Source organism: Mustela lutreola, chromosome 7 (genome assembly GCF_030435805.1).
Source record: "Mustela lutreola isolate mMusLut2 chromosome 7, mMusLut2.pri, whole genome shotgun sequence".
NCBI lineage: Eukaryota > Metazoa > Chordata > Mammalia > Carnivora > Mustelidae > Mustela > Mustela lutreola.
In genome coordinates, this window is record NC_081296.1 from 125,646,604 (window position 1) to 125,664,776 (window position 18,173).

The window sequence follows — 18,173 nt, forward strand, 5'->3', positions numbered from 1 at the left end:
TTTCCTCCCTTGAACTTCTCTCCTGTCCACCGCCTCCTGTTTTTTCCCACCTCTAGAGCCTAGAGTAGTGCGGTTTTAGAAAGGTCTTCTTCCCAAGTGATGACTTTCAATGGAGAGGATTGTCTCCTCCTCCTGCTGACGGGAATCTGGTCCCTCTGCCCGCACTTTCCCCCCAGCTGGAAGCCCGCTGAGCAGATGGCCAGCTCACTTGCCAGGGTCTGCTCAGGACTTTGCTGCATTGCAGACTTCCCGCTGACAGAACACACAGGTCGGAGTTGGTAACAGGACATAGCAGACCCCCACCACAGCACCCTCCAGGGGCCTGGGCCTCAAGCTGGTTGGACCCTCTGACTCCCTGAAGGGTGCCTGGCCTCCTAAGTCAGGGAATCCCCCCTACATCAGAGAACATCCATTCTTGGGGGCTTCTTTGAGTAGGGGACTGATGTGGAATTCCAGAACATCCTTCAGAGCCCTCCCTGGGCCACAGCCTTCCCCAGAGCTTGAGGGAATTTGGCTCTATCCTTTCTCTTTCCTTCTTTTAAAAAACCCGAGGGATGCGGCCACGCATTCTCGGGAGAGACTTGTCCCTCTGGCAGGGGCTACTGTTACGTGCTCTGAAAGGTGCACAGTTCCCATTGTTTCTTTGCTAAACTCGGATCGCCGGCAACGGAAGGGTCAGGCGGCCCACCCCGCCAAAAAGCAGGCACCACTGCCAAGCCCTGGTAGAACTAGTACAGTCCAGTAACTAGCGGTTCCCCTGTGATGTGGTTTTTCAGTGATGTTTGACGTGACAGAGAAATTGAAAAACAAAACAAAACAGAAAACTCCATTCTCAGAGGACATGGCAGGAAGTGTACAGACCAGATTGTAACCAAGTTACTGTCTGAAAGGGTTTCCAAAACCAGGTTGCATAACTTGTCATGAGGAAAATACACTTTTCTTGTCCGAGCTGTGCAAGTTCTGCAGCATCTTCCTTAGGTCCCGGCCACAGTGCACAGTGATCACGGGCTTCGAGAGATGCTTTTGATGAGCCAGAATAATGGAGTTAAGAGGGAAAGAGGGAGGGGGATTGGACAGAGCGTCCATGAAAGCCCATTGTTACTGAATTCTTGAGCCTAGGTAGAAGAAGAACAGGACTGATTTTGATTAGTTGACAAATTAATGGTTTGTATAATGCTCTCATGGCTGAATGAACTCCTCCCCACTCCCTTACTAGAACACTCAAACTCTAAATAATTATTTTTTCAAGGTATCCATAGTCTGTCTTACGTGAAAATACTGAAGTTGAGCTTTGAATGCTCAGTGTTTATGTGTCGAAGCTGTAGGGTCCCTTTTAAGGAAGGCTCTTTTCCCATGTTGGTCTTCACCACTGTGAGAAGTCCAGCCTCCGCCATCATGAAAGCCCCACGCCAAGAAGGGGGCTCCAGGGTCCTTCCAGAAAGGAAGGACCCAGGAGGCCCCCAGGAGTCGTGGAAGGAGAGCCCACTGGCAGGAGCTGCCAGGAAATCGATGGGAAGGTAGGGGAGAGGGTAGAAGACTGTCTGTGTATTCACCTTTCCATCTGGCCGCAGTCTCTAGTAAAATCCCCTAGTGGTCCAGCTAGACGCTGGTCAACAGGCCAGAATCCGGCCCCTGAAGATGCGAGTAGGACTGGAGGGAGGGAAGTGAGCTGGCAGTGAGTGTCCGCTGTGTGCACTTGGGTGCACTTGGGAAGCCAGACAGCTGCTGGTCAGCCTCCTGATAAACCGGCCCAAGGTGTGTATTTCTGTCCTGGGACCTCGGTCTTCTCTTAGCATGTCGTGGCTTTGCTCTTCCCCTCCCTCCCCTTGTTTTCATTTTACTTGTGTCACGTTGCTTTTCCTGAGATTCGGTGAATGCCTTGTGCTGCACCGTCCCCCCTGCCTTGCCAGCATGCCCGAGGCCTGGAATAAGTGGGAGGTGATTCCTCACCAAAAAGTTTCCAAGGCAGCACCCTCCCGCCCCCAGCCACCGTGCTGGAGGATGGGCAGCCCGCCTGGTGGTGTTTGTGTGCGCGAGACCCGGTGGGGACATGTGCATGGCAGCCGGGCTCCTGCAGCCCCTCTGCCCACACGTGGTGAGCACGGACTGGCATCTGCACGGAGCACGCTGTGTTCAGCTCCCGGCCTGGGCTGTGGCCGAGCCCTGCTTACAGAGCCTCCTCGTGTGCTGCTATTTATAGCCCCTTGTTTTCCCCTCCTGGGCTGTGCGATGCCCTGGTTGAACAGAGGCCTCTAGCCTGGTCTGTCTGCCACCGTCACTTCCAGCCAGAAGAGGGTGCCCCGGGTGGCTTGAAAGGCTCTTCCTTTGCCATCGACCTCCGTAGCCACTCCACTTAAGGTCACCAGATGGCAACCGCTTGGATGGGTCCCTCTCATCGTCCCAGGGCCCAGGCTCTGCAAAGCTAGCTCGGGGCTGGCAGACCAGCTACCATCCAGTCTGAGCTGAGTAGGTCATACAAAGGAGGCTTCTCAAGAAGCTGGGGAGAATTCAATCAGCCAAGCCCCTTTATCTTTGAGGTGTGCCAGTCTGTCTTGCATGCACTCTAGAACACTACTTCCAGAAAATTCAGCACAGGGCATTGCTGCCCCGTTAGTTCTGAATTTTAAGATTATGCTTCTCATCAGATCTGTCCACTTACCCCCGCCCCTGAAACCACTGATAAAAGTGGCTGAAAGAGACGAATTCCAGCTTTTAGAGTCCACAGCAGTACCTGCTTTGCAGTTCCCTTTTGACAAGCCCTGGGAGTCATCTTTAACCCCCATGGAGGGATTGTTACGAAGTCAGATCACCATTACTCATCTTCAAAGGCTTATATAAGCCCTAGTTGGAATGTTCCCAGAGAGGAACTCTGGATCATAAACAGAACAACAAACGGGCAGCAGAGGGGAGGGATGGAGGCGGCGTTCCGCTCCCTGCCTCGAAGTAGGGTATGTATCCAACACGCCAGGCCCTGGAGAAGAAAGGCGACCAGCACGTAGGCTCCCCCATTTCAGCCCCCTTCCCAGCATCCTTCCAAGTAAGCAGGTGGAAAGACCGACTTCGGGAAGGGGAAGGATTATCGGTATCACTTGCTGCTCAACTTATGGCCTCTGGTAGCGTTAGCCAGGGCTGCCCTCCAAAGGCAGCAGTAGGAGCTCCGAGGTTAATTTTAGAAGCTGTGAAAATCAAGGAAGCGGAGCCTCAGGAGGGAAGCTGAGGAAGCCGGGATGGAGAAATGCGGGGCTGGCGGAGCCTGGAGGGAAGTCTGTCTTGTGCCATCGACGTTTTTTTAGGTTCCAAGGTGATCACAGTTAGATCACGGTGAGCAGTGCTGCTGGGCTCAGCTCTCTGTGTGTGGGTTCCCGTCTTCTGGTTAAAAATAAAGAAGTTTCAAGTCACTCTGTAGCATGGGAGAACGCGGTCAGTCGGCAAGAACTGGGAGCTCTGGGGGTCCTGTCCTCGGCGCCTCCTCTCAGCAGCTCGAGGATCTCGGGCTCACGTCTTCTTGCGAGTAAAAGCTGAATACTGAGTTGCTCTGACAGCACAGGATGGTGCTGGAGGCCTGCGCCGGACATGTCCAGTTTCTCACCACGTCCCTTCTCAGCCGGAGCTGAAGGACCCATTTCAGGGCATTGGGTGGGCTGGGCTGTTTGTAAAGGGCTTGGTCTTGAGGTGTCCTGGTTTACCCTGAGTGCAATACAGAGGAGCAGGAAGGGAGGCTTGCCGACAGGAAAAGGGCTGAGGAATGCATTCGCGCTCCTTCCGAGTCCCCCAGCTCCAAGACTAGTTAAATACGGACCTCAGAATGCCTTTCTCAGACGTTTTAGACTGGCTGTGATTCGTTTTTCAGGAGCCTCCTTCCTGACGCTCGGGGATGGAGCCTGGAAGGAGGGAAGATGGCAGAATAGTTAAGTGCCACAGCTGGCTTCTGGCAGCCCGTGAGCAAATACGAACACATCGTCATCCCAACAGGGAGAGCGTTGCCAGTGATAAGGACTGAGAAGTGCCAGGGCTGGCAGAAGCCGCATTCGGTTGCAGCTCATTTGAGACCAAACTCCAGGAGTCAGGAGAAGAGCCTAGTTTATGTGCCAGAAGTCTTGCGAGGCTCAGGAAATAGCTCGGGGAAAGCCTTTTAACGCAGCGGGATAGCTTTGTCCATGAGATTCTCTGTGAAGTGAACACACTTCATTAATCAGGAAGATGTTTTAGTGGGTGAGTGCAGATTTGGGAATAACTACAAAAAGCGTAAAAGGCTAGAAGAATGTCCCCGTCTTGACACACCCTCCCTTAGCTTCTGTTCCTTCTAGATTGTCGGTAAGAAGATACTAGAGGGAGGGGATGGGATGGTGGAGGGATGGACAAGATGGCAATAATGAGCTTGCACCACAGACCCTACATCAGTCTTCCTATTTAATACTCAGAACCACCCTAGGAGCTGTGTTTTTGCCAAGTTTAGAGGTGAGGAAACAGCGGCTCAGGAAGGATAGGGCACTTGTCCAAAACTGCGGAGCTAGTGGTAGGACAAGACTTCAGTGGAGACAGAAGCCATGTTGCCCCGAGCTTGTACTCTTATCCACTACACAACACTTCCTCCGTGGAGGCTTAAATGAGGTGAGACACATCAGTGGACCCTGGGCTTCAGTCTGTGTGCGCTGAGGACTGGCTTCCTTTCTTTGTTCCCCTCCCTGTTGGGCATGACCTTGGGGCTTAAAGGTTCTGGGCACTTGGGCAGAGGACTCTGGGCTTGGGGCAGTGTTCCTTGGGGTTGCTTTTCTTCTTTGACTGGCAAATGACTCACTGGCCATATCGAAGTCCGGAGAGCCTGTGCTCTGTGACTCCCATCTGCTGTCTTCACTTCCCAGGGCACCCCAGTCATTGTCCCAGGATTTTGGGTGTCTCAGGGGCATTTTTCTCCCAGGGGTGACCCTGACATGATTTCCACAATGGGAGCAGAAGCACTGGTGAGAGTAGTCATTGCCGCTCCAGCTGTGCTCTGTGACCGGGAAGATGGCTAAATTCTGGCACCTTCTGGTTTGTCTCCCTCTGTTCTTACGGACTTTGGCTCACGGGGAGTGGAGACCGCACAGGCTGCCTCGGGATGCTCTGAGGACCATGGTGGTGGTGATGACGGTGCTGATATTGACAGTCGAGATGTATTTTCTTAACATTAGTGCCTTTTTTAACTCTGTGAAATCTCCGCTCTGTGGGATAAATCCCATTTCTGTCCCCGTCCTCTTACTGAAGCAGCTCGCTCAGCAGACACAGGCAGTGAATGACAGAGATGGGACACAGACCTAGGGCCTTCCAACACCAGAGTCTGGCTCTCAGCCACTACACTCTGGACCATGTCTCTGCTCAGAACCCTTTAATGGTTTCTCCAGTCCCCATGGGGCAAAGCCCAAAGGACCTCATTCCTGCAGAGGATCACACACTTTCACAAAATTACTTTTTGTTCTTGTGCACGCTGCCATTGTTAATTCCAGGCCTTGTGTGTGCCATTCTTCTGCCTTGGAATGCCACCTTTGGTGGCCCTTTCTACAGGAAGTCTTCCCAGGGACCCTTTACTATGGGTCAAGTGTCTCCATCCTTCTGTGCCTACAGACCCCCAGCCCCAGCACCTACCGTGGTGTGTTTCCCTTGCCTCTTTAATTCTCTGTCTGTCCCGCTTAACTGTGGCAACCCTGTGTCCCCCTTCACCAAATACCTAAGCAGGCACTTGGTATGCCAGTCCACTAATCGATACAGTCCATATATGGGACTGTCATGGTTTGCTGGTGAGAATTATAACTGTGGTTATCAATTTTTAAGTTATTTTAACAAGTAGTCCTTTCTGTCAGATTGTCTTGCTGTTCTGAATCAGATCATTAGTAACTGTTGTCTTCAATAGTATTATCAAAATTGAACTCAGCCTGTGGCTGTTGGGCCATTTTGAAGAGACTGTTATACGGAAAAATAACCAAAAAAACCCTTTGCCGATGTCTCTAAAACAGACAAACCAAAAGCCTCTCCTTTCAACCTACCCGTTGCACATGTCTGTAAAGCCCAGAGCTCTCCTGATTTTTGTGTGTCTGTCCTTGGGAATTATGGGTATTTTTCCTCCTGGGTTTTCTTTTAAAAGCCTTAATAATCTTAGTTCCTGTTTTTATGTCTATGATCCATTTCTAAGTAACTTTCATGTATAGCCTGAAGTAAGGACTAAGGTTCATTTTTTCCCAAATGGATCTCCAGTTGTTCTGTCTTCCCCCATTGTGTTGTCTTGATAACGCTGCCAAAAATCAAGTTGCCCATGTATGTGTATATTTCTGAATTCTGTGTTCTTCCTTGATCGATAGACCTCTACGGACACTAATCTCACTCTGTCTCATAGCTTTATAGGACGTCTTGAAATCAGTAATATAAGTCAGTTAATATAAATTTTAGACCCTCTTCCATAGAACTTATCAGCTAAGCAAAATAGGATACTTACTAAGAATATCCCATTATACAGGTTTCATGCTTCTAAGATAATTGGTAAGTCTCCTGTCTCAGATGATCTCCTGTCTGAAATCAGGGTAAGGGACACGTGTAAGTGTTCCTGATCTAGTTCAGCCTACTGTCACAGTTAAATGTGGTAGGAGAATGGGAAGATTCTGGACCACTGGACTGGACTGGGACTATTGACTTTGGGCACTAGTTTTAATTCTGTCTCCCATCTACCTTTTAGAAAACCCAATGACAAGGGCTTTGCACAGACCTATTTTTTTTTTTAAAGTAGCAAAAATATTAGCAAGAGCCACAGAATTCTCAAGGAATCAGTCTATATACCCCATATTTAGGAGTAGACATTCATCCTATATGAGGGACCTCTTGTTGAAGGTGTGGCATATTAATGTAAACATTCCCTTAGAAGCCTAAAAATTTATAGGAGTAGAAAGTAGTGTTTGCGTTTTCTAAGGCGTATTCTACTCAATATGGGCATTAGGAACTTAATATCCAGAAGGGTTTTCATTTTTGAATGTATAATTTTCTAGATCCTTTTTGGTGTGGCCTCTGTTTGGGAAAGCCTGGTTTATCGACCTTGCCTGTGGGTGACTGTGCCAGCGGCTGTATGAGCACAGCCAGAGCTCAGGGGACTCAGGACGCTGTTCAGAGAAGGAAGAAGAGATTTCGGTCACTTGCACAAAGTCACACGAGAGGAACTAAGATGAAAGCTAGGACTCCAAGCCTCACACCAGGGCTCTCCCTTCCTGAGGCACGCCTGGCCCCGTGGACACAGGGAGGACGATTGGTAGTACAGTGAGAGTATTAGCTTGAACCAAATGAAACTGCTGTTTGGGAGCTTGAAAAAGATGGACTGTCAGGGACTTCCTGTGGTTCCCCTGTTGCATGACTTCTCAGGTGTGAGGCCGCTGTAGGATTGTATGGAAACAGACGGGATCCGATGGTCACTGGCAAAAAGGTTCACTTAGGGTTACCAGGGACGAGGGTATTTAGGAGAAGACAGGATGATGAGAGAACTCTCGCGAGATTTGATCGGAAGAAGCTTCGAGAAAGGAAGAAGTGGGCCCTCCCAAGTGGGCTCTGCGTGATTCTGAGGCAGGAGCCAGAGCTTCCCTTAACAACTCTCTGAAGAGGGGTCTTTCCTCAGCAGCAGAAATCATTGAGCATGAACTGTGTGGTGAGCATGCCAAGTAGCTTTTGTAAAATCAGCTTTGCCGTTACTTTGGCTCTTTTTTCCCTTGCTGGATTAAGGACAAATAGAAAGGTGTTCTCAGCTTCTGACCATGATCGGGGAAGCATGAGGAAATGGCTTTTGTTCGGTCATTGCTATCAGACTTCTGTCAGTGTTCTTGAGATCCTGTTAGGGTCTGACTGGAGATGAGAGCTTGTATTTAAATGCAAGAAAATAATGTTTGAAGCGCGTTTTTTAATACTCAACCCTTTTCTAAACCAGTGCATCAGTAATTTGATTGTAAGGTATTGGTCTGACACGGCTGACTGAATTTCTTTCTTGAGGCATGGTATCTTTCTTTCCCTGTGTGCATGTGTGTGTATGTGTGTGCGTGCACGTGGACACACGCACATGTATTTCTCTCTGTCTCTGCTCACTCTCTGCCAATAATAATCACTTTCTCTCTCTTTCAGTTTCCCTTTCCCTCTCTTTCTCTCTGGTGTGTCTAACGTTTCTGACTCAAAACACAAATCACAGTTGAACTCACGTGTGGTGCCTTTCTCCTTTTTGTTTTTCCAGTTCCTCCAGGAGTGATACAAAATGGAGCTCGGGTTCTGAGCCGTGGGCTGTTTCCTGGAGTTCGGCCTTTGCCAATCACTCCCATTGGAATGACAGCAGCTGTGAGGTAAGGGAGACACTCGCTAGGCAAAGCCTGCCTAAGGGGTGGGTAGGGCATCATCTTGTGTCCCCCCCGCCCCGGGGGTCACTTGGGATGAAGAGGCTGGGCCTCTAAATAGTGAAGACGGGTAACCTGGTTTGGGTGTTCAGAAAAGTCAGAGTAACTCCCAGGGACCCCAGTCTAGGCGCCAGCTCCTCTTCCTGGGCTCAAATTATCTTGGTCTCTTGGCAGATAAGGAGATGAAGACAAATTAAGCATGTTTGTTCTAAGAAGGTGGGGCAAGGTGGGGAAAAGGAAGTGGTGAGCAAGTTGTTCATTAGACTCTAGGCCAACTGGTCTACCTCTAGAATGCAGCGCAAAATCCTGTGTGAAAAGTGCTTTGGTAAGTGGCATATAAATAACAGGAGGCATCACTCCCCTTCTTCCAAGAATCAGGTCAGCTGCCAAGCCACATGGACTCTTCCTTGGGAAGTTGCTTTGCTCCGTCCTTCTTACTCCATTGCCAGCCCTGGGTTAGGGTCTCGCTAGCTTTGACCCCTCACAGGTGCCACTGTGGATGCCACCTTCTATTTTCCTGCTGCTTCTCTGCCTACTGCCGCCCACCCATCAGCCACTGCCAGACTGATTTTCTAAAATGTGCCTCTGGCTGTCTGCAGAAGCACCTTCCATGACTCCCACACATCAGTCTGACATCACCCTGGTCCTTCCATCTCCTTGAGTCAGATTTGTTCCCCAAAGGTGTCCAGTGTTGGCCCATCTGACCCACACAGAGGCAACTGGATAAGGCAACTGGTCTGCCTCAGACACCTCGTGCAAAGCAGCACCTCCTCCAAGGTCCATCACAAAAACAATTGCTTCACAAAGCTTTTCTGAACGTGGCCTCTGAGCCACCCTCGTTGGATTTCTCTTTACTTTGAAAGCCCCATGCTTTGCTTGTGGTCCTTTGATGGGTGACCCTGTGTGGTAAAATTTCTCTGTGTGTCCTCCTCTTCTCTCAGTGGTTCGCTTGCCATAGACAGAGGCTAGCTTTCACTCACTTGGCTGATGGCTGATGACTCCATATTTGCACAGTGTCAGGCCCAGGCTCTCGTTCGGAACGCCCGTTGCCCTGAGCTGTGCCCCCCCACAGTCTCCTCTCCTTGCTCACTCTCTGCACTTTTGGCTCAAATTTGCATCTGAAGGCCATTTCCCTTTCATAGTGTCTCATGTCCCATAGGAAACCAGCCCAGAAAGTCTGTTAGGGGGCCTGAGGGAGATGCAAGGTCGAGCTCCCTCGTGTGAAGCAACCACGTGAAGTTTTCCCGTTCTTGTGGCAAACCAGCCTGCTCTTGCCAGGATGGAGGTCCTCCAATCTTCAGGGCAGACACTGGTGTCTAGGACCTGATGAAGAGGGAATTTGGCTGGAATTGGTTTACCACATACCATTTCTGCTAATCCAACATGGTGATACTTTCCAAAAATAGATGGGAAGGGTCTCTCTCTCTCATACTTTCCCAGTATCTTCCATGGCTATCTGTAGATCAGTAATTCCTACGTTCAGAAATGAAAAGCCTCTAACATGAAGCCAAAGTACCAATGCCTTTGCCTCCCATTATTAAGAGAGACGTATTCCATTTTCTGTTTTTGCTTAAAATCTTTTCAGCCTCACCTCCTGCTTTATGTTTTTGGCCGACAGGACTTTGAGACTGTAGACTGGTTTCTCATGGAACAGCAGCCCCGGTTAGCAGATTCCAGGCATAGATACCAGTTCGTCATCCTGAGCATTCATTCTTTCAGCCCTTCCCAGGATGGAGCTGGAGGTGGCTTCGGCCATTCCTTAGAGCAGAGCACGGGAGAGCCAGGCACACAGGGAGACAGGCGTAAGACCAGTTTGGCCTTCAGCAGGAGCCAGCCCCTAATTTTAATTATTACCCTCATAGCATATATATTAGCATAAACTACACTGATTAGCACTCCCTAGAGGATTATTTAAAATATTGATTTCCTTTTTTCTGCCCCCTGGTTCTGTTTTGGGTGGGCGATAACAAAGCACCTCTGTAGAACAGGGACATCTTGTCTCTCATTAGAGTCGCCGCTTCTCCAGTCCAGGAAGCACCTCACTTTGGCTCTGCCACAGTGAGAGACCATAGAACAGGTTTCCGGTGCATTCAGGAGACAAAAACCACACTGAGTGGTTTTTGGGGAGACTTTCACGTAAAGAACCATTAGCCAGGTAGGAAGTTATTAACCAAGTAACTGGAAGGGTAAAAAGAGAACTCTAGGTATCCTGGGGAGAGCAGTTGCTGGAAGCAGCCGTATCCCCTGGGGCTAAGAGAAGAAAGGGAAGAGGTTATGATGGTTGCCCAGTGGAGGTGGGGCTTGGACCTCAGCGGAGGAGCTGGTGGCGGGGATGTAGACCTCTGGCCGGTGGCCCTTACTGGGGTTGCTAGAGTCTCTGAGCTGGGAGGAGGGACCTGTGGGAGGACCAGAAGGATCTCAGGAGATCCCAGGATCTCCTGCTGGTGCAAGCCCTATCAGGGAATGTGAAGAAGCGTGTTCTGTAAGCGTCAGAGGGAGCGCAAGCTGGATTCAGCAGCTTCTACAGGAATGAGCTGCTGCCTCCAGTGAAGAGGAGACACATGAGAAGAGGCGTTTCCTTTCTTCCTCCGCCCCCTTCCCAGTCTTTCCGGGACACCTCCTGTGGTCTGAGCCTAACGTTGAGGCTGATGGTGCGGCAGCCCCGGCCCCAGCCTGCAAAGCACTGTGGAAGGCTGGGTTTGGGGCTGAGTGACAGTAGCCTCAGAACGGCACCATTTGCCTGACATCTGTCCACTGGGAAAGCATGCCTAGCCCAAGAGTGGCCTTCCTGAGCATGCTGAGAAGTTTTCAGTGAAATGCGCAACTGCTGGTTTGCAAAACTAGACAGGTTACTGTCTGCATAAAGAAGAGAGAATCAGTCAAGAAAACCATGGTGCTTTTGCAGTGCATTATCCAAATACGAGTTCCACACCTTCTAGCTCCATTTTTAAGAGGAATTAGGGACTCAGTTTTTAAGAGGAATTAGGAATTAGTTTTTAAGAGGAATTGCAAGCTCTGTAAGGTCAATTGCCCTTGCTCAGAATACTTGGCCTTCTTCGTGCCCCACATGCCTGGCAAATAATGAGCCCTGAGATGCTTTCAGAAAGAGTACATATAAACATAGCCACGGGGCTATTTGCAAAACCAATGTCTTTGTAAAACCCATTAATAAGTCTTTGGGCAGGGGCATTTGTTTTGCTCTTTCACATTCATTGTAATATAAAATTTTTTTTAAATTTCACCATGTGTCTGAGGTTAAAAGGAAAACAGTCCACAGGAGAACAGAACAACAGCAGATGGCGGCCAGACCCCGTGGCAGTGACCAAAGGTTCCTAGGGATGTTCATCATTTCTGCCACTGCCCCATCGGTGCAGGGGTGGGGGGAGTGTGGAGGGAGGGCTGGAGAGTCATTAGCACCCACTAAAGACCGAATTCCTACTCTGCTTCGTGTGACGGGTGTGACGGGTTTTCTGTGTGAGTCTAAGCGGCTTCTCCTTAAGTGAAAATATTTGTCTTTCAGGGATTTTTTTTTTCCACCACTGAGTGGCAAAGGCCATGTTTGTTTGTCTTAACTCTGAAACTGTTATTGACATAGATGAAGTGTTACTTTTATTAGCTGATCATTACACAGCTTGTATTTGCTGGGTTCCTTTGCATATAATTATGATGTGAAATCTCCTTGTAAGAGTATCTGTCAATAGTGTAATTGACTTTACAGTGTTGACTTTTTACTCAATAACCTCAGAGATTGGCCCATCCGTAGTCATTGGAAACCTGCTTATTTTTACATTTGCCTGGGCATGGAGTCCTCAAAACATATTATCCTCAAAATGACTCTCACACATCTTAAAGTTTTATGCCTGTGTCTTCGGTTTTCCCAGAGACATTTCTTGCAGAGAATACACTGGATGGAACAAACGATTAGAGCCATAGGAGAACTGGTTTGGGCCCTCTTGGGAAACAGGAACCCAAATTTCTTATATTTATAGCATTATGGGCTGCCTCCCAGGTAGGGGCCATAGAAACTCTCTGGGATCTGGGCCCCCTTGCTTTCAACTCTGAGGGCTCTTTTTGACTCCAAGTGATCATTCAGGTGGTAGAGAGGAATTAAATGTCCTTAAAAAGTTTTGCCAAAGAGGTCTGGGAGGAAATTGCTGGGGGTGGAGGTCCTTTATCAGGCAGCGGAGCCAGATGTTACACACAAGAACTCAGGAACCAAGTTTCCCCAGTCCTTAATTAACCCTGTGGCTGTGTGTGTTTGTGTCCCTGGGCTTCTCACGAGAAAAGCGGTCTTACGGAATATTAGGGTAATGCAGAGTTCCATGCCTGGCGCATGGTATGCGTTAAGTAGGTGTTTGATAAAACAACGTGGAAAAACACACAACCTAGGTTAAAGGACTTCAATAGACATTTCTCCCAAGAAGAAAATACAAATGGCCAAAGCACATAAAAAGATGCTCGGCGTCGCTAGTCATTAGGGAAGTGCAAATGAAAAGGATGACATACCACCTCACACCTATTAGGGTGACCTGCAGCGACAGCAGAAACTAACAAGTGTTGACGAGGATGTGGAAGACTTGAACCCCTTGTACGCTGTTGGTAGGGGTGTAACATGGTGGAGCTGTTGTAGAAAACAGTATGGCGGTTCCTTAAAAAATAAAAAATCAAATTACCATATGATCCAGCAAGTCCGCTTCTGGGTTTGTACCCAAAAGAACCAAAAGTAGAGTCTTAAAGGGATATTTGTTCATCCGTGTTCATAGCGCTATTCACAATACCTAAAATGTTTAAGCAACCCAAGGGCCCATCAACAGATGAATGAATAAGCAGTGTGTGGTGTATACACACAATGGAGTCTCATTCAGCCTTGAAAAGGAAAGACATTCTGGTATGAGTAAGCCTTGAGGACATTAAGTGAAATAATCCAGTCACAAAAGACAAACGCTATGTTCCTCTTATTTGCGGTATTTAGGGTAGTCACAATCCTACGGACAGGAAGTAGAAGGGTGGTTGCCAATGGCTGAGGGAAGGAAGGAGTGGAGAGTTAGTGTTTATTGGGGACAGGGTTGCAGTTCTATAAAATGGAGAGTTCTAGAGTTGGCTGGTGGTGGTGGCTGCACAGTATTCTGAATACATTCAATACCATTGAAAATGGTTAAGACGGTCAGTTTTTCGTGTTTGTGTGTTTTACCACAGTAAAACCAGTTGGGGAAAAAAATAAAGTTAATAATGTCAGGAGCCTTGGATTCATCCAGCCTGCCCTCCACACACCTTCCCAGGTCCCCTTTCCGAGCACCTGAAGCTTAGCCGCAAACCCCAGGAAAAGGCTTAGATTGAGCGTCTTATGCCCCCTTCAGGACAGTGTACATCTGTGCCCCACCCATTGTCTTTAAGGAGTGGGGGCCTTCATCTGAACCACAGCAGTTTATAAAATTACAAGAAAGTTCCATCCAGTCACCTTCTAAAGCTTCTCAATATTATTTGGACCTCAAATGGAAACTACAGTTCCCATGGAACAGGAAGCGAGTCAGGAATGAATGGTCTTACTCTAATACTAAGCATCAGTGCCTGAGGTGCTGTCAGAATGGAACATCAGGAAAACTCCTCTCAGCCTAAGATCTGCTCCTGGTCACCTAACTGTGTCTTTCTCCTTGAGAAGGTGTTTGTCACAGGAGTTCAGTAAGCTGACAACGTTCAGTTTTAAGATAGGGTATAGTCTAACAACAGAACTTGAAGGAAGATTTGCCCCTGGTCTTTCTTTTTCTTTTTTCCTTTATTTTTTTTTTAGGAAACAAAGCTTTGCCCTTCTCTATTTTTTAAGTAACCCCTACACCAACATGGGGCTCAGATTTACAACCCCAGGATCAAGAGGAGCATCTTCTGCTGACTGAGCCAGCTAGGTGCCCCTGGGCTTTCTTTTTTATTAATTGAAGTATAGTTGACACACAATTTTCCATTAGTTTCAGGTGTACAACATAGTGATTGGACAAGTCTGTACATTGTCTTGTGCTCACAGCAGGCAAAGTTAACCATCTGTCACCGTTCAACGCTGTCACAATATCATTGACTATTCCCGGTGCTGTACCTGCTACTGGTCTTTTTGTATTGTATTTTGGTTTATTTTAAAAACCGAGCACCTGTTGCTTCTGTCTTCTGAAATCATGGTCTTTGAAGGCAGTTCTGAAATTCAGAACTGAAACTCAGGAACTCAGTATTAGGTTATGCTTTATGGTAAGAAGGAGAGGAGGAAATTCTTCAGGAAGAGTATGGCTTATTTTTAATTTCCTTCTGAATTCATTATGAAACTGTAGGAATTTGTTCACTTCACCAAAGTTTTCAGATTTATTGGCATAAAACTATCATCTTTTAAAATACCTTTGTAATTATGTTCCTTTTTCAGTCCTTATTTCATTTTAACATCACCTTTTTTGCTTAATCTTGCCCTAGTTTTTTGGTTTTCCTCTCAAAGTCAATTTTCAGGTTGGTTTTTGGTTTTTGGTTGTTGTTGGGGTTTTTTTTTTTGGTTTTTTGGGTTTGGTTTGTTTTTTGTTTTGTTTTACTTTGTTTTGTTTTGTTTTTTTTTTTTTCATTTATAATTTGCTTTCTCTTTATAGGTTACTCTTTTTCTCTTTGCCTGGATTGGTTACTTTCATTTTAAACTTTTCTTCTTTTTCTATAAAAATGTAAGGTTATAATATCCTTGAAACTACTGACTAGTGCTGTCCCATAAGTTTTGATACCTGTTATTTTCATCATTAGCAATGCAAATTATTTTCTAATTTCTATTTTGATTTCTTTGACCCAGAGGTATTTTTAGGAGCGTGTCTTTAAATTTCCAAACTGAGGAGAAGGTGATTGTTTCTTATTTTTGTTTTTAGTTACCTCTTCAGCACTGATTTCTTAACTACCAGACACTTGTGGTCAGGGAGTTGATCTGTAAGATACTGCTGCTTCGCAATTTGGGAAACTTGCCATATGGTCTAGTATGTGTCGGATTTTATGAATATTCTATGTGTGCTTGAAAATAATACACCTTCGTCACTAACACATGTTTTGTCTATGTCCATTAGATCAAGTCTGCATACTAACCCTGTGTGTGTGTGAGAGAGGAGGGGGCGCGCACTTGATTAATTGGATACTGAGAATGATGTATTAAAATCTCCCATTACAATGTGGATTTGACCGTTTCTCCTTGTAGCTCTTTCAGTTTGGTCTGTATATATTCTGAAGCTGTCTTAGTGGAGGTATCCATGTTTAGAACTGTTTTACCTTCCTGGTGAATTGAGCCTTTATGAATGTTTAATGACCCTCTTTATCTGTAGTAATGATTTTTTGCCTTAAAAATCTGTCTTCTCTGGTTTTAATATAGCTACACCGGCATGGCATGAGACAACATTTTCCATCCTTTTAACCTTTTTTTGTCTTTGTGTTTTACGTTTTTTCCTTGGAAAAAAATGGCTTTTAAAATTTTTTCTGTGTTAATGATTTTACCGTTTAGTGAAGATTTTTAGCCCCTTTTTAAATAACATATTTGGATTTATTTCTACCGTTTTATTTTGCATTTGTTTGCCCCGCTATTTCCAGATTCTTTTTCCTTTCTTGCATTTTTAAATTGATCAAGAGTCTCCCATCCCTCATTTTCTTCCTTCTAATGGTTTAGAAGTTAATACATTTTGTTTCTCTTCTTTTAGTGTTGATCCCAGAACTTGTAGCATGAATATTTTAAAATGTTTAAAGTTAATCAATACTTTTAACCTCTTGATCGATACAAGGCCCTTAGAATGCTTTAACTGCTCTTCTCTCTGCCTCCCAAATGATGTGTTACATTTGTCCAGTACTTTGGTTCTATTTCAGGTTTTTTTTTCCTTAAAGTCATTCAGTTATTATCATCATTGTGCTGTTCAGTCAATACTTGATTACAGGAGCACTGGGTGTGGTACATAGAAAATGAATTTTGGAACACTGAAAAAAATTAAATTTAAAAAATACTTGATTACATTTTCTTTGCTTATCCTTTCTTCTCGCATCTCAGACCTTTCTTTTTGGATCATTTTCCTTTTTTCCTGAAATATATTCTTAAGAAGTTCCTTATAGTGCGTATCTGCTTTTAGCTAAAGCCCTAACGCCTTTTTGCCTGAAAACATATTTATTTTGCCTTCATTCGTAGAAGATAATGTTACTGTGCATATAGTTCTAGTTTGACCGTTCTTTCCTCCCTCACTAACTTCAAGAGTGTTTTTCCACTTTCATCTATTTTGCTTGTTTTATCTTAACTGATACTCCTCTTTATTTTTTAAAAAATATTTATTTATTTTTATTATTTTAGAGAGAGTGCATGTGTGGGGGGAGGGGCCAAGGGAGAGAGAAAATCCTGAGCAGACTCCCCGCTGAGCACAAAGCCCACCTCCAGGGCCCAGTCCTCTATCCCAGGACCCTGCTGTCACAGCCTGAGCCGAAATCAAAAGTCAGATGCTTAACCAACTGAGTCTGCCAGGCTCCCTGCTGATACTCTTTAGATGAAATGTTTTCTTTCTGCTATTTTATATCTTGTCTCTCTTTTCTTTTATTTATTTTTTTTAAGATTTTATTTTTATTTATTTGAGAGAGAGAGACAGTGAGAGAGAGCATGAGTGAGGAGAAGGTCAGAGGGAGAAGCAGACTCCCCATGGACCTGGGAGCCCGATGCGGGACTCGATCCCGGGACTCCGGGATCATGACCTGAGCTGAAGGCAGTTGTCCAACCAACTGAGCCACCCAGGCGTCCCTCTCTTTTCTTTTTAAATGTCTTCAGTTGGAGGAGCACCTGGGTGGCTCAGTCGTTGAGCGTCTGCCTCGCTGCTCGGCGGAGAGCCTGCTTCTTTCTCTCCCACTCCTCTTGCTATGTCTCTCTGTCAAATAAACAAACTTTTTTTAAAAATGTCTACAGTCCAACTATTATGTGTCCATATGCACATTTCTTCTTATTTATCTTCTGTGGTATTTGTCAGTTAAGTCTGAAGATTGGTACCTTTCATCAAAAGGAGAAAATTCTCTGCCCATTTTCTCTTCAGGCACTGGGTCCTCACCCACGTTCTCTCTCATTCTGGAACTCCAGTTGGATTTACATTGGCTCTTACTGTGTTCCATGTTGCCCGGTGTTCTTCTGTATTCCTCCTTGTCTCTGCTGTGTGGTATATAGTCTCTTCAGATTCATCTTCCAATTCACTGCTTTGCTTCGCTTTATTTTTCTTTTTCTTTTTTCTTTCTTTCTTTCTTTCTTTCTTTCTTATTTTACTGATCTTTCTCCTTTGGTTTCATGGAGGTTAATTTCAGGGATTCTGATGCTTTCCAAACTCTGTCTAGGTTTCATGATCTAATCTTCCTTTCTGATGCTTTTCAGTTCCCTCTTATTTCTGTGCACATGCTTGACATCATGTATCTACTTCACTGTCCGCCAGCTTGACAGTTCAGATACAATAGTTGGTTTTTCTATTGCCTCTGCCTTACGGTGGCCTATTTCTTTTGTGGTTTTGTTTGTTTGTTTGTTTGTTTATAAACCCATGTTCCTTAAGGTCTTATCTGTGGGACTTCCTTATGGCCTGAGATTAAAGAATGTTCTTCCAGAAAGTGTTTGTAATTTCTTCTAGTAGGCACCATTGGGCACTTTAAATTAAATTCAGTTTGAGGTCTTTGGGTCTCCATAGTGGAATTCTGGCCTCGACCCCACGAGACTCGAGGCTTGTGGTTAAAAAATATCAGGGGAGGCCGTTCTTACTTTGCATCCCATCTGGAGTGGTTGTTAAGACT

At 46.1% G+C, this 18,173-nt stretch overlaps 1 protein-coding gene across 12 annotated transcripts in view; it reads left to right on the plus strand.

Moving 5' to 3' along the window:
- FOXN3 (forkhead box N3) overlaps window positions 1–18,173 on the plus strand; it is a 398,912-nt gene that overhangs the window by 368,911 nt on the left and 11,828 nt on the right. For all 12 annotated transcript variants that reach the window (XM_059182534.1, XM_059182536.1, XM_059182537.1 and 9 more), the window contains one exon: window positions 8,231–8,336. In XM_059182534.1, the coding sequence (XP_059038517.1) occupies window positions 8,231–8,336 (106 nt within the window). The remainder of the gene's footprint in view (window positions 1–8,230; window positions 8,337–18,173) is intronic.